Consider the following 14,806-nt stretch of genomic DNA (forward strand, 5'->3'; position numbering starts at 1 on the left):
ATTCTCTTTATGATTTGCACTTCACTTAGAAAATAGCATTAGGTTTGTCAGTGTACATTTTGTCTTAATACAGTGTTGCAGTAGTTGCTAGGCTTCAAATATTTCTGCCATGGTGTTGTGTGCACTCTTACCATGTCCGTACCGCCACAGATAACTCTTCAGCTCGGGGAAGGAAGCACTGAATGGTTCCATTTCCTAGAATAGCTGGACCCGATGGGTTGTCAAAATTAAATTCAGCTTAGCAGACTGTTAGTCACGTTAATATTTGATCCACAATGACAGTTCCAGTCAGCAAGAATGCAGCATCTTTCAGGATCGCCCGCCCTATTGACAGGCAATGCTCAATCACTTCTTCATACACTGACTTGAGCTGTTCCTATAGATTGTGCTCTGATTACTTAGGATAAAACATTAAGTGCTGGATGTATATTAGCTGCACTTGGGGAAAAGGCCACAAACCCAGTAGCTACTGAACAGAAGACACAAATATAATATTTATATTATTTGACAGTATTCTAACCGGTATTTTATTAGACTCAAACATCTGTCTTGTAAAGAACCAAACTTAAACCAAGTTTGATTCTTAAAAATATTTGAACAATTTTGTCTCGCTTATTTAGCAGTGACTTAATTTGGTTGCCGTGACAAACTATAATGCAGTAAACTGAAGAGTTGCATTCTCCAAAAAAAAGACAAAAGCGAAAGTTTTTCTTCATTATCATATTACTGGCATGAAAATTATTGAAATGCATTGAAATATTGCATTAACTGCATCAAAAAGCTAATTGAAAATAAGCATGATTTCATTAAATTAAGCTTTGTTTTTTGAAATCAGGTATTCAGAATTGCTTGAGAAGATCAGGAAAGGAGATGAGAAAGCAATATTGCGTCATACCCAAAGAAACAAGAAGCTACTTGCTCGTGACCGCCTGAGAATGCTCCTTGATGATGAACCTTTCCTTGAGCTTTCCCCTTTTGCAGGCCATAATTTGCCATATGGTGATATCCCTGCCGCTGGATGCCTCACTGGTAATTATTAAAGCCTCCAACATTATGTGGAACAGGAAGATTATTACAATGTGACTGTTTACTGTTAGTAAATCTTAATATCATGCATAAAGGGTTTCTAGGTCATTACAGTGCTCAGATTGCTTTGTAGTCACTTTTAGTGATCATAAAGCTTGGTAGAGGTTGAGAATCTAGTTTCTGCCCATGCTCCCATGACAGTTCACTGAGAAGAAGAATACAGCTGGTTTCAGATATAAGCCAGAGATAGGGACACAATCTGTTTCATTTTCTTTCCCCCAGTTATACCAATATGTAATTTCCATTAGCATGAATAAAAGTGATAGTATTTTGTTTATGTAGGGGTGAGAATATTCTTTAGAAATCCTGTGAGGGGGATCTATTATGGGCATTTCCAGATAAAGAGAAACTTGGTAGTCTAGCAGGTTATCCCTTGCCAAAATGAAAGAGTTCAGCTCACTGGTTTTAATATTTCCTTCTGATTTTGAAATCCTTGAAAATATATTTTGTTTTTTCTCTTCTGACACTTCTTATTTATTTTCAATACATTATCTTCTGGGTTTCATATTTTGTTCTACTTAGGCAGCAACAATTGATTTCTGTCTCAAAAGCCTGAATATGGTATTTCAAACACACTAACCAAGTCTTTCCAGTCAAGTAAAGAAAAAATGAATTGCGGAGTGACCCACCCACATGGGCACTCTAGTATTTATCATAGAGTTGTTCTCAAACCATCACAATGTGCAGAAAGACCAGCACATATGGAAAAAGACCAGCTTGGCTTATCGGGGAACTCAAGTCTTCAGTAAGCTAAATCAGAAAAAGGAAGCTTATTAGAAGTGGAAACTTGGACAAACAACTCGGGAGCAGTATAAGAGTATTGCTTTGGCATACAGGGATGAAGTCAGGAAGGCCAAAGCGCAATTGGAGTTGCAGCTAGCAAGGGATGTGAAGGGTAACAAGAAGGGTTTCTATAAGTATGCCAGTAACAAGAGGAGGATCAGAGAAAGTTTGGGTCCCTTACTGAATGGGGGAGGCAATCTAATGACAGAGGATGCAGAAAAGGCTGAAGTACTAAATACTCTTTTCACCTCAGTCTTCACAGGCAAGGTCAGCTCCCACACTACTATACCAGGTAGCATAGTTTGGGGAAGAGTTGAGCAGCCAGCTGTGGCAAAAACTATTTAGAAAAGCTGGACATACAGAAGTCCATGGAGACAGACAAGATACACCCAAGGGTGCTGAGGGATTTGGCCAGTGTGATTCAAGAACCAATGGCCATCGTCCTTGGAAACTCACGGTGATAGGGAGAGGTCCCAGATGATCAGAAAAGGCCAATATAGTGCCCATATTTAAGACAAGGAAAAAGGAGGATCCAGGGAACTAACTACAGACTGAGTGATCATCCTCACCTCAGTCCCCGGAAAAATGGAGCAGGTTCTCAAGGAATCCATTTCTAAGCGCTTGGAGAAGGTGATTAGGAACAATCGGCATGGATTCACCAGGGGCAAGTCATGCCTGACCAACCTGATTGCCTTCTGTGATGAGATGACTGGCTCTGTGGATGCAAGGAGACCAGTGGATGTGGTGTACCTTGACTTTAGCAAGGTTTTTGATATGGTCACCCACAACATTTTCACAGGCAAGCTAAGGAAGTACGGGTTGGGTGAATGGACTGTGAGGTGGGTAGAAAACTGGCTGGATTGTCAGGCTCAAAGGGTAGTAGTTAATGGACATGTCTACATGTTGCCGTACGGCAATGTTGCTATGGCACTGTGCTTTAGTACTGAAGCACAGCACAGTATGGGCAGTTACTGCGCCATGTGTGCAGCACATGGTTAGAGTTTGCCACTGTCACTGTAGCAATGCACTATATGGGGCAGTGGACCCATGTGATCACTACATCGCAGTGGCACACCATACAGCTACATAGTGCATTGCTGTGGCACCATAGGGTAATGTGTACATGTGCCCAATGGCTAGATGTTTATCTGGCAGCCAGTATCAAGTGGAGTGCCCCAAGGATCAGTCCTGGGGCAGGTTATGTTTAATATCTTCATCAATGACCTGAAAGATGGATAGAGTGCACCCTCAGCAAGTTTGCAGATGATGCCAAGCTGAGGGAAATTGTTGATACTCTGGAGGGTAGGGCTAGGATTCAGAGTGACCTAGACAAATTGGAGGATTGGGCTAAAAGAAATCTCGTGAGCTTCAATAAAGACAAGTGCAAAGTCTTGCACTTAAGCAGGAACAGTCCCATGCATCAGTACAGGCTGGGGCTGACTGGCTGGGCAGCAGCTCTACAGAAAAGGACCTGGGGGTTACAGTGGACAATAAGCTGAATATAAGCCAACAGCATGCCAAGTGTTGCCAAGAAGGCTAACAGCATAGTGGGCTGCATTGGTAGGTGTGTTGCCAGCAAGTCGAGGGAAATGATTATTCCTTACTCTATTCAGTACTGGTGAGGCCACATCTGGAGTACTGTGTTCAATTTTGGGCCCCCACTACAGCAAGGATGTAGACAAATTGGAGAGAGTGTAATGGAAGGCAATGAAAATGGTTAGCGGGCTGGGGGACATGACTTCTCACTAGAAGGGTAGTAAAATACTGGAACAGGCTACCCAGAGAGATTATGGAATCCCCTTCCTTGGAGGTTTTTAAGACCCAGCTAGACAAAGCCTTGGCTGAGATGATAGACCAGCTGGGGATGGTTCTACTTTGAGCAGGGAGTTGGACTAGATGACCTCCTGAGGTCCCTTCCAACCCTGATTTTCTATGATTCAAACTGTAGGCATGATGCATGACTTTTTTGCTACTAGGTATTCAGAATGCATAACAAAAATTATACCTGCCATCCATTATAGACTCACGTATTTATTTGCAGCTGCCATGATTGCCTAACAGAAAGGTGTTCTTTTAAATAGGTTGTCACTAAAACTATTTCAGTGGGTTTTCCACGAGGCATGTGTACACAATGTCTTGTGTTAGGGTTTAAGTGGTATTTCAACTGTTGTGTGGGCCTTTTGTGCTAGGGTGAGTATTTCTTGTAAGTATTTCAATGAACCATTTTTGAAGAGGTAGCACATAGCTTTTAAGGGAAGAGGAGAGACTAAATTAGATATGCTGGGGATCAGATTAGTAAATGGTGCCTGATAACAAAAAACCTCACCTTACTGCATTTCAGAGCTCAGTTTTGTGCTAAAAGTAACCATACATACAGTATCAGGAGGTTTGAGATTTCATCGATGATTTTTTTTTTTTTTTTTTTTACCATCTGTTTTATTTTAATGTAAATCTGTGATTCTAGTTACAATCATAGAATCATGGACAATTAGGGTTGGAAAGAACCTCAGGAGGTCATCTAGTCCAACCCCTGATCAAAGTAGGATCATCCTCAACTGTATCATCCCGCCCAAGGCTTTGTCTAGCTGGGTGGGATGATTTAGTTGTCTTGCACTTGCACTTGAAGAGCATGAAGTCAATTTGGCTTCTTTCTTTCTCATGTATTATCATCAGTAATAAAGGTGTGGCAGGTCAAATTCTGCCTTCAGAATAGGGCTATCTATGTCTGTTGTAAGGTTACAGAGAAGGATGGTTCCCTTCAATATAGGATCTGTAGCTTTATTAGCAAGTGGGTAAATATAGACAGCCTTAACTCAAAAGAACACATTAGATGTATTTGAGCTTTGCTGTTCAATCTATGATACAATTACAAAATGCCCATGCCTGGGTTATTTTTTTTATTGCTTGTTTTGGGGAATTGTGGTTGTTTGTAAAGAGTCTGGGATAAACATCTGTGGGTCCTGTTACAGGAATTGGAAAAATCTGTGGACTCTGGTGTGTCTTTATGGCACATGATGCAACAGTAAAAGGAGGGACCCTTTTCCCTATTGGAGTGAAGAAAAACCTGAGAGCTCAAGAAATAGCAATTCAAAACAGGCTTTTATCTGTGTATCTGGTTGACAGCGGGGGAGCATTCTTACCACTACAGGTAAGATTGGATATAATATGTGGTATGAAAATAGCCACTTCCTGTCTTCATCTTATTAATTTTTAAATCAAATCTCATAAGATTTATTTTTGTGATTTTTTTGGTGGGCTGCCTTTCATTTTGTCTCTTATATGCTAACCAAACGGTACAAACAAATCAAAGTCCTTTCTGACTGATCTTGCATGTAACTGACACCAACATGATCAAAGTTCATAAACATGAGTCTAACAGAAAATCAAATTGCTGGCCCACCAAGCTATATCAATGCTCAAGGTGGCTAGAAGATAAAAACACTGTTTTCAACTTAATTTTTTTTTTCAATTTGAAAATGCATGTGAGACACAAGGATTTTTGTGAGTGGTATCTTTTATTGGACCAACTGCATGGTTGAAATAATTAGAAATTTTGTTTTAAAATGTACACTAGTAAATCTGGGAGCATGTATCAAGGATTGGCTCCATAAAAACAGAGACTTTCTATTTACTGTAATAGGACAGAGAGAGCTTGTAAAGGTCATAAATGCCTTCTTTGTCACTGCATCAAATTCAAGTTACCACAAAGAATGAGAGTTCTCAGTACATGTGACTCTGCATTTGTAGTATAGAAGACTGTGGATATTGTTGCTGATTTAGGGTTGAAGCAATACGTGTATAGATATCTTAGAGAAGCAAACTGGAAAGCTATAAGATAAAATCCCTGTCTTTCTAGAAGTTGTGAATAACTTGTTTTCTTTTGTGAATAGACAGTGGAAAGGCTAAGCATTGGCTTTTGTTATTGAAAATCCTTGGTAAAAACTGTGCTTTTCTTTTCCCTGCAATGTCAGGCAGACCTCTTTCCTGACCGATCACATGGTGGTAGAGTCTTCTACAATGAGGCAATAATGTCTGCTATGAAAATCCCTCAGGTACATTGTCATGCTGAATATGTATGAAGATACTGTATGTGGTTAACAGATTTATGAGAAACATTTCCAACAATACAAATTCTAGAATCAAAGTATGCATAAGCAAAAATACTTCCTGACCCTGTTTTCAGATGTTGACATAGACATTCAAATGATAGAAGTTGTACTATAAACATCGCATCATGTGGTATCTTTGTCCCCTGTCTGGCCAGGCAGCAATAGTTGCAGCTGTGGTGGTGGCAACTCCAGCCCTGGCCCCAGACCAGGACTGGGTGGGAGCTGGGGTTGGGTTGGAGTCACTGGCACTGCTGGCTAGGCTGGGCAAGGGCTGGAACCACCATGTGCTTTGTGCCTGAGGCTGGAGCTGCAACACAGTAAGCAGTAGCAGGGGAGAAGGTGGTGAGGTGTAGAGGTTGCACAGGGGCAGTGGCTACAACTCTGACTCCAGGTTAGGGTCAGAGCGAGAGCCACAGCAGCTGCCTGCCCTGCAACCCCTCCCACTCTCCCCACTCAAATCCAAGACAAGGAGCATTTTTTCTCTATGTTGAATGAGGGGGGGGGAAAAAACCATGTCTTGGATTTGAGTAAATAAATATGGTAATCTGTATATCTGATTAAAGTCTATAATGCCAGTCAATATTTGGGAGTATCATGGAACATATCTTTCTTTGCATCCACCCCTACGAAACACACAACCTATTTATTTTCAGGAATGTAACCAGGTAGATGGCTTGTTTGGTTGTACCTGACCTTACTGCTCTTTCACAACTAGAATTTAGCAGCTGCAAATATACAATGTTATGGTTAAAATAAAGGGCTTGTTAACCAAGCTTGTGAAATCTTTAATCAATATATATTATGTCTCAAAAATGCCTAAAATGTAAAAAGTGCACCTAGCTGTGATTTCTTCTTACACAGGTATCTTGCTTTGTCCTGTAGGTGGCAGTAGTGTGTGGTTCTTGTACAGCTGGGGCTGCCTATTGTCCTACCATGACAGAAGAAACTGTGATTGTAGATAAAATCGGTACTATGTTCCTTGGCGGACCACCTCTGGTAAAAGCTGCCACAGGGGAAGATATTACACCTGAGGAACTAGGAGGAGCCAAACTTCACACTAAGTAGGTATAATGTTTGTCAAAAGGGGAATCAAGTAAGATAGTAAGTCAGTACACTTAAAGTAGCGTTCATTTGTAAGTAGTAATGGGGCTAAAGAGATTTCAGATGACTGCAGTGACAGGACATTATCTGGCTTAAAAGATAGGAATGGTGCCTTAGAAACACATTAGAAATGATATAGGAATAGCTTTAAAAGGTGGTGACATTTAGTGCATATGTGGGACTGCTCATATTCAGTGCTGCTGAGAACTTAATGCAGAGATAGGCAAAGTCCAGTCTGTGGGCCAGATCCCGTCAGCCAGGGACTTCATTTCCCAGCTGCCCCTGCCTGCATGGAGACCGCAGCCACACCTGTGTGGGAAAGCCAGGCTGGGCTTGCCATAGAGATCAGCCTCAGCCATGCAGGCAGCACACACAACAGAACAGTGCAGGGGGCTGCTCTGGAGCTTCTGGGAACTTGGGTTGGGGGCAGCTTGCTCCGGAGCCTGGGCAGAGTCGCGATCTGTAGCCTGCATGCTCTGGGCAGGCATGTGTAAGCAGAGGATCACAGCTCTGCCCTGGCTCCAGACCATGCTGTCACTGCTGCAGGGAGCTGTGGCTGCCCCCTGACTTAAGGGCTTTTCTTTGTGGTGGTTTTTTGGGTTTTTTTTAAGTCTTCCAGTTATACAATGTAACATTTTAATTTCTTATTCTTTACCCAGCTCTCCATTTTCCAAAGTAGTGCTTGATCCTGAGTACTAATGAAGTAGGCTTCAGTAGGAATTTTATCTATACAGCTGTTAAGACTATATGTATACATTAAAAGACTATGAGCTACTTAAGTCTGTGGTAATGGAGCTGTTAATTTTTTTCTCCATAAACTGGCCTGTGGAGAACTGGGTCCTCTTTGTTGCCTTTTAAGTGCCTACAAAAGCATGGAAACATTTCACTGCAAGAAAAAGCCTTGATGCTTATAAGGGCTACTTAAAAAACAAAAAAACAAAAAGCCAAAAGGAAGAGCCAGTTCCTCTTCCTCCCTCCCTTCTATTTCCAATTTCTTAAGAGCTACTGATTTAAGGGAAACATCATTTTTCTTTTTATTGTTACAAATATTGTAAACTCAACATACTGAAGATGACTAGAAAAGCCATTTTCCTGAATAGAATTACACAGGTAGATGGCTTGCTCACAAATCTCACTTGCTTGAGGTTTTCAAGAAGAGTCTGGATAAGCATTTCACTGGGATGGCTTAGGAAACTGATTCCTACATCTGTGCAAGCAGTGGACTAAATAGTCCTTGGGCGCCTTTCCAGCCCTGACATTGTGATTATAAGCTCTCACTTTTATTTGTACAATTTGTTATTATAATGTCTCTTTTAGAGTCAGTGGCTGTCTCGATCATTTTGCATCTTCAGAGAAGGAAGCATATGAATGTGTGCGAAATATTATTTCAACGCTGAATTTTGAACTTCCACCAGAGGAGACCACAGAATATGATGATCCACTCTATAGTGCTGATGAGCTCTTGGGACTTGCACCACGAAGTTATAGTTATACTTTGCCTATAAAACTGGTAAGAAGGACAAGTGCTGTATCAGTTCATCATCTTTAAATGGCTAATTACCCTAGTATTTGGAAGTTAAAGGACATCCTTCCCTTGGATAATTGGTTTGGAAATCCTAAAATGCACAAGTTATTCCACATTACATATTGTTGATGTGATGGTCCTGAAAGTACCAGATATGACCATTTTCTACAATACAGGCCATAAAGCCTACATAAACAGAACATACCATTTAGAAAAATATTCAACTTCGACTTAAATGTCCCTTAAAAGAAATACTTTTCTTTGTAGATTCTGAGCCGTCTGATAGATGGAAGCAGATTCCAGGAATTCAAAGCTGAATATGGAACAACTTTAGTAACGGGATTTGCCCATGTGGAAGGGTAAGACTGTAAGAATTTATTATGAAAGAGGTCAAACAGTTTTGTTTTAAGAAGTTTGTATACTATCATCATGTTTTATGCTATTCCTGTAAAAGCAAATGGCATTTATACACATATCTTTTAGTGCTGCGACACACCAGAGATCCGATGCATCAGAGCAGATTCGATTAATCAAGTCTGCTCCTCACATAAGCTGATGTGCACTGCGCTGCGTCTCATGCAGTTGTATAAATGGTGAAATGCACATCGGCACTGAGAAAATGGCAGTGGCATGTTTTTTAACTAAAACATGGATGGAAGGTGTTTTAGTTAAAAAATGCACCGTCACTTTTAGTGGACCACCACATTTAGTTCAAATGACCACTGCCATTTCCTCAGTGCTAACACTCATTTCACCATTTATGCAAATGAATGCGCTGTAGTGCCAGGCACTTTTAAAAGCTCCTGACACTGCAGTGCAGATGTGTACTAATGCTCTATGCTTCTAGATGGGTCAAGGATTAATATAAAGATCTCTCTCCATAGCCCAGTCATGCATTCTAGGTTCAGCATTCAGACTTGTCAAAGCTGATAGTGTCTAAGCATTACGAGCTGATGTCTGTTTCATCACTGAAATGAAGGAGTGGCACAGTCTGGTTTGTAGCTGAAAGGTAGTTTGTTGGCAGGCTCAGCAAATGCATTAAGGCCTGAAGGCTGAACATTTATGGGAGTGCCCCTTCTAAAGCTAGGCACAAGCATGTGAGGGAGGCTTTCGGAGGGAGCTTGCATTGCCGCTTCTTGTGTGGTGCAGTGGATAAACAAATTCCTTCACTCTCCCCAGACTGTTACTCTGCCAGATTTCACCAGCACTAGATTCATTATCTTAAAAAAGGAAACAAACGTTACGTGTGTAAGAGAGACACCTACTTTGAAAATCTCTCTCCTTTAAAAAGGTTAAATTTAACACTAAACATTACTGGCAAGTGAATCATTTTGCTAGAATTAATAAAGCATTAGAATCAGGCTAATTGATTTCCACTGAGACGAGATGAATATTTGATATCTAAGGCACACTTTCCATTATGATGAAAAAACAGATTATACAGACAAGTGTACTGGGCATATATGTCTGACTTGCTGCCATGATTAGTTTGAGAGGTTATCAAAATGATATAACTGATTAGCAGTTATTTCTATGTTTTCCTTAGTTTTTGGAGTTGGGTGCTGTGTTGAATGCTTTATTCAGAGTCCCTGCTCTGAACAAAGCACAGCCTTGAATGGACATGCTTAACCTTCATGGAAAGTTAGAAGCCTAGCTTGATCTTAGTTGAAGCTGTTGAATATGCAGCTTCATGCAGAATATTCATTACTGGTGCAGAAAAAATAGAATGCCCTGTAAAAACATGACTATTTTTCTTCAAGCTACACAGTTCACTTACTAAATCTCAATAGTTTATACTTCTGAAGAAAGCTTGTTTCAAGATAGACTAAACTAGAAAGAAACAAATAACCACAGTCTGATTTTTCTCTGGCAGAAGCACTTGTAGCCTTGCCATGTAAACTCTCTAGTTGTGCCTTTCCTTATTCACTTGGAGCACCTCTAAGCCCTGATCCCTTTCAGCACTATTTTTGGACTGGGATTTGGGATGTTTAAAAAAAACAAAACAAGCTAGTGTTAACTAAACCATATCAGTGGATGTGGGGAAGGAGAAGCTAGTAGGTAAACAGAATTTTAATCCTTTTTCAAGGGTTTCCCAAGTGACCAGCTATTTGTGAAAAGAAAGACTTGTAATTACAACATCAAAAATGGCTTTTCTCTTACGTTTGTGTCTATACATGATCTGTTTACGTGCTCAGTGCATACCAAAAAGATTACATTACTGATGGTTTTATAATCTGTGGTACTAGATGTAATTAGTTTATGCATATTTTATATTCTCCACGTTTATTCAGAAACATATATTGAAGCTTAAACGTCAGAAGTGGCAGTAGATTAAATTTTCTACATTTGAGTGACATTTCATACAGGAAGGTTATTACTATATAATATACTATTTTAACACATTCATTTGACAGAAAACATTACTAGACTTTTAAAGGAAGCTTGCAGAAATTAAATGCCTTTTCAGATTTACTTGTGGTTTAAATTAGCATTAGGTGTTAATGAGTGAAATATTGTGCGTTACACTATGGTATAAGGTGTCAGGAAAATTGGGCTGCATTTTTAAGCTTGTGTATGGTCTGTATGATGTTTACCAGGTCACTTCACATCCCTGTGCTTCTCGGTGCACGTGGCTTCCCTGCTCCTTACGGGCACTGCAAGGTCTCATGTTTGGAAAACACTTTGAGTTACTTGAATGAAAGGAAGTGTATGAGCATAAAGGCTTTAACATATATAGGCTGTCTTGTGGATCATTCTCCACAACTAATACTTGCACGACTGGACACTTATATTTTGTTTTTCAGTTCATTAGTGACTACATTTCACCATTCAAGTACAAAAAAATGAAAGTGTTCATATGTGTTTTGTTAGACATCTAGTTGGAATAGTGGCTAACGATGGGGAGCTGACTCATGATGCTTCTCTAAAGGGAAGTCACTTTGTGCAGCTGTGCAGTCAGCGAAGTGTTCCCATCCTGTTTCTCCAGAATACTGCGCCGCACACAGCAGACCCAACAAGTCTCTCACAGGTATGGATGGCATCTTTATTCAGTAGACTTTATTTAAGTTGTTCCTAGTTCTTGTCCTGACTTGCATATCATTATCACTGAAAATTATTCTGTTAAGAATCAGCTGGTTTGCTGAAAATCTGCTTATTTTTATGGGTCAGCCAAACAGCTATTTTTTTTCTTAATCTTCACTAGTGTCACCATTTCCTCCTATTGTTATCTTTATCCACATATTTTACTTAGCAACTTTAGATGTTCTCCTGGAGAGATCAGAGATCCAGCCCTCCGAATCAATGGTAAAATGGTAAAACTTACAATTCATAGTGCTTTTAAGTTCTGACAGCTTTTCATGTAGGTCAGTGGTTGGTAATGTTTTTGTGGCAGCAGATCAGAATGACACAGCTTGGGTCCAGGGTAGGCTAGTGTGGAGACCTGATTGCCATCACTACTTCCCCCCCACTAACTGGCTGTCATGTAGTGTGGACAAAGCTCCCTGCTGCCAAAACCCCCATCTCCAGGTTGAATCCAATGGCTCCACAGTCCTAGATGTGGCCCATGGGCCATATAGTTGCCAACCTGGCATAGGTGGCTGAGTACTATCTTTATTCTACAGCTGGTAAAATGGAGGCAAAATTTTAAGTAGCATTTTAGGTCACACAAGGTGCGTCTACATATGCTTTTACACGTGCCTAAACTTAATACACATTTGCCTAATGTGCATTAAGGCGATTTAGGCGTGCATCTACACATGTATGTGCTAATGCGCGTTAGCTTGGTGTGCGTGATGTAGACCCGTGTCCTTAATAAGCCTTAAAAATGGCTAATGCACCTTAAATTGGCACATGTAGACATGCCCAGAGAGAACAGTAGAACGTGATGAGTGACCACAGAACTGATCTTTTCACATGTCACTTCCCTAACTCTGCTTTTTTATATATACGCTGGAATTTGACACCCTGGAAATGAAGCCAGATACAGTTGTGCTGTATCTAAGTGTCACCAGCGTAGTCAGAGCTAGAGTCACTCTAGAACCCGGAACTTAGTGTAGCAGAACAGTCCTTTGAGACCATAGAACAGTGATTCTCAAACTTTTTAGAGTCAGCGCATCCCTTGGAAAATACTGGTTCTTAGTTTTCACTTTTATTGAATGCAGAAAAATAATAGAGCAGTTTTTCTGTTGCAAAGAACTCATAAACCTCAACTATGGATTTGTCTTTGAAATCTCTCAGTTTATCTTGTGAAACATGTTTGCAAACTTAACAGTGCTAGCATTGTGTAGCCATGCCATGTTGGGTAAGAATCCTTGCCATAGAGGCTATAATTATTTAACTAATCTATAAAATGATTATGGTAATATGTTATACTTTCTAGTTTATTTCTGCTGTCTTCTTGACTTCCTTATTAAAAAAAAAAACTGATTATGTAAAATTTTATAGAAAGAAATCCTTAGATACAGTAAAAGTTTAGCAGGAGTGGAGGGATCTAGACAAAAAAATTATAAGAATTAACAGGACTTAATCTATATTTTACTTTCAGGCAGAGGATCATACCAATAAATTAAAGGCCCAGGCCTCCATGATGGCTGCAGTCGCTTGTGCTGCTGTACCCAAAATAACCCTTGTTGTTGGCGGCTGCTATGGGAATGAAAGTTATGCTATGGTATGGCTAGCAGAAGTAATGGCTCATATATTAGGTAATATTTGACTTGTCACAAGTTTTTTAAGCCTTCATAGTGTTTAAAGTTCATATCTCAGTCTCCCATTGGCACAAGCATTCCATTTTGTTCATTACATTATTCAGTTTTAAAATAATTGATGTAACTGGAGTAAGTTTGGTACCCAGTCCTTGAACGTGGAAATTGGTTTTAAAAAGTTAACGATCTGAAATTATGTATAATAAGGACCAAACACTGCCCTTGTTCCTCACCATATGCTTTCTGCAGTCAGTGATGAAGGGCTACTTGTTCCTTAGCTGTGTTATGTGTGCTAACAAAAAGCTCAGTTGGGAGTACTTGCATGCTTAAAAAGTATGTGAGTACTTGCAGGGACAGTGTTCTGCTACACTGCTCTGCTACATATGCAAAGACAGTTGAAAATGCAGTCTTACCTCACATTCTGTGAGGTGCTGAGTGTCCATAACTCTTGAGTGAAGGACAGTGATGGTTGTACAGGTCAGCACCTCACAGGGTGAGGCCCTCTATCAGTAATACTTTATGAGTTAAACATATATTGCATTTTGTTCATTGAGGATTTAATGCATTATTCAGTATGAATGGTCCATTTTTTGTTCAGCTTGCATTGTCTCTTGCTTTTTTTCCTATAGTGCGGGAGGTCATTTGATCCAAACTTTCTGTTCCTGTGGCCTAATGCAAGAGTTGCCCTTGTGGATTCAGGACATTTCTCCACATTCCCGGAAGCTGGGGATGGGTGCTCAAGAGGTGAATCAGAGTTAAAGCAACTAAAGGAAAAGTAAGTACGTTAACTGTAAGTGAAGGGGGTTATTCTTACGATTGGATTGATTTCACTATCAGTTTTTGTTTATTTTTCAAAACAGCCCAGAGTGGGATTTGCCCTCTAAAAATGAGTGAGGTGCTTCCTGGTGGCCACTTAAATCCCATCTTTTCTCTGGTTAATCTGGGTACCTCCCTGTACTTGCGTGCCATCCCCTTGATGTTATTTTATATTCAGGAGGCTGCCCTATCCAGCGTGATTCCTGCACCCTTCAGCTCTGTCTTTCTGGGCTCTTGGCCCCTCCGGCTTAGTTCAGTTCACTGGGCTTGCACCCCTTAGACTGAGCCCCCAGCCTCCAATAGTCCTTTGTCAATTTTAGTACCTTCCCCAGGTGCCCTCAGTGGACTCCCTCTGCCCCTTCAGTCACTCCCATGCCTTATAATGCAATGAGCAAAACTCCACCACAAATAGTTTACAGCTGGAGGCGCTTTGTTAAAGACCCTCCACAGGCTCCTATTCAGTCCCACTGACTTCTGTCAGCTCTGGCCATCCTGGGCCTACTTGCAATTCCCTCGGTCTCTGGCCCTCCTTCTCAGCTTTATGCAAGGAGCTTCTTCTGCTTGCACAGCCTGAGCGCAACCTCTAGGTCCCAGCAGGGAGCTCCTGCCTCCACCTTTGCCCAGGTCAGACTGACCCCTGTGCCTCTGGTGCAGGACTTATGTAGCCCCTTATCTAGGTCCTTTTC

At 40.7% G+C, this 14,806-nt stretch overlaps 1 protein-coding gene across 2 annotated transcripts in view; it reads left to right on the forward strand.

Annotated features, from left to right (window-relative positions):
- Positions 1-14,806, forward strand: part of LOC102370209 (methylcrotonoyl-CoA carboxylase beta chain, mitochondrial-like) — an 18,378-nt gene that overhangs the window by 887 nt on the left and 2,685 nt on the right. For both annotated transcript variants that reach the window (XM_006037632.3, XM_025194046.1), the window contains exons 2-10: positions 836-1,029; positions 4,839-5,017; positions 5,841-5,921; positions 6,861-7,039; positions 8,397-8,589; positions 8,872-8,963; positions 11,476-11,632; positions 13,148-13,270; positions 13,934-14,079. In XM_006037632.3, coding sequence (XP_006037694.2) covers positions 936-1,029; positions 4,839-5,017; positions 5,841-5,921; positions 6,861-7,039; positions 8,397-8,589; positions 8,872-8,963; positions 11,476-11,632; positions 13,148-13,270; positions 13,934-14,079 — 1,244 coding nt within the window. In that variant the 5' untranslated portion in view covers positions 836-935. The remainder of the gene's footprint in view (positions 1-835; positions 1,030-4,838; positions 5,018-5,840; positions 5,922-6,860; positions 7,040-8,396; positions 8,590-8,871; positions 8,964-11,475; positions 11,633-13,147; positions 13,271-13,933; positions 14,080-14,806) is intronic.

Source organism: Alligator sinensis, unplaced genomic scaffold, assembly GCF_000455745.1.
Source record: "Alligator sinensis unplaced genomic scaffold, ASM45574v1 scaffold739_1, whole genome shotgun sequence".
Lineage (NCBI taxonomy): Eukaryota > Metazoa > Chordata > Crocodylia > Alligatoridae > Alligator > Alligator sinensis.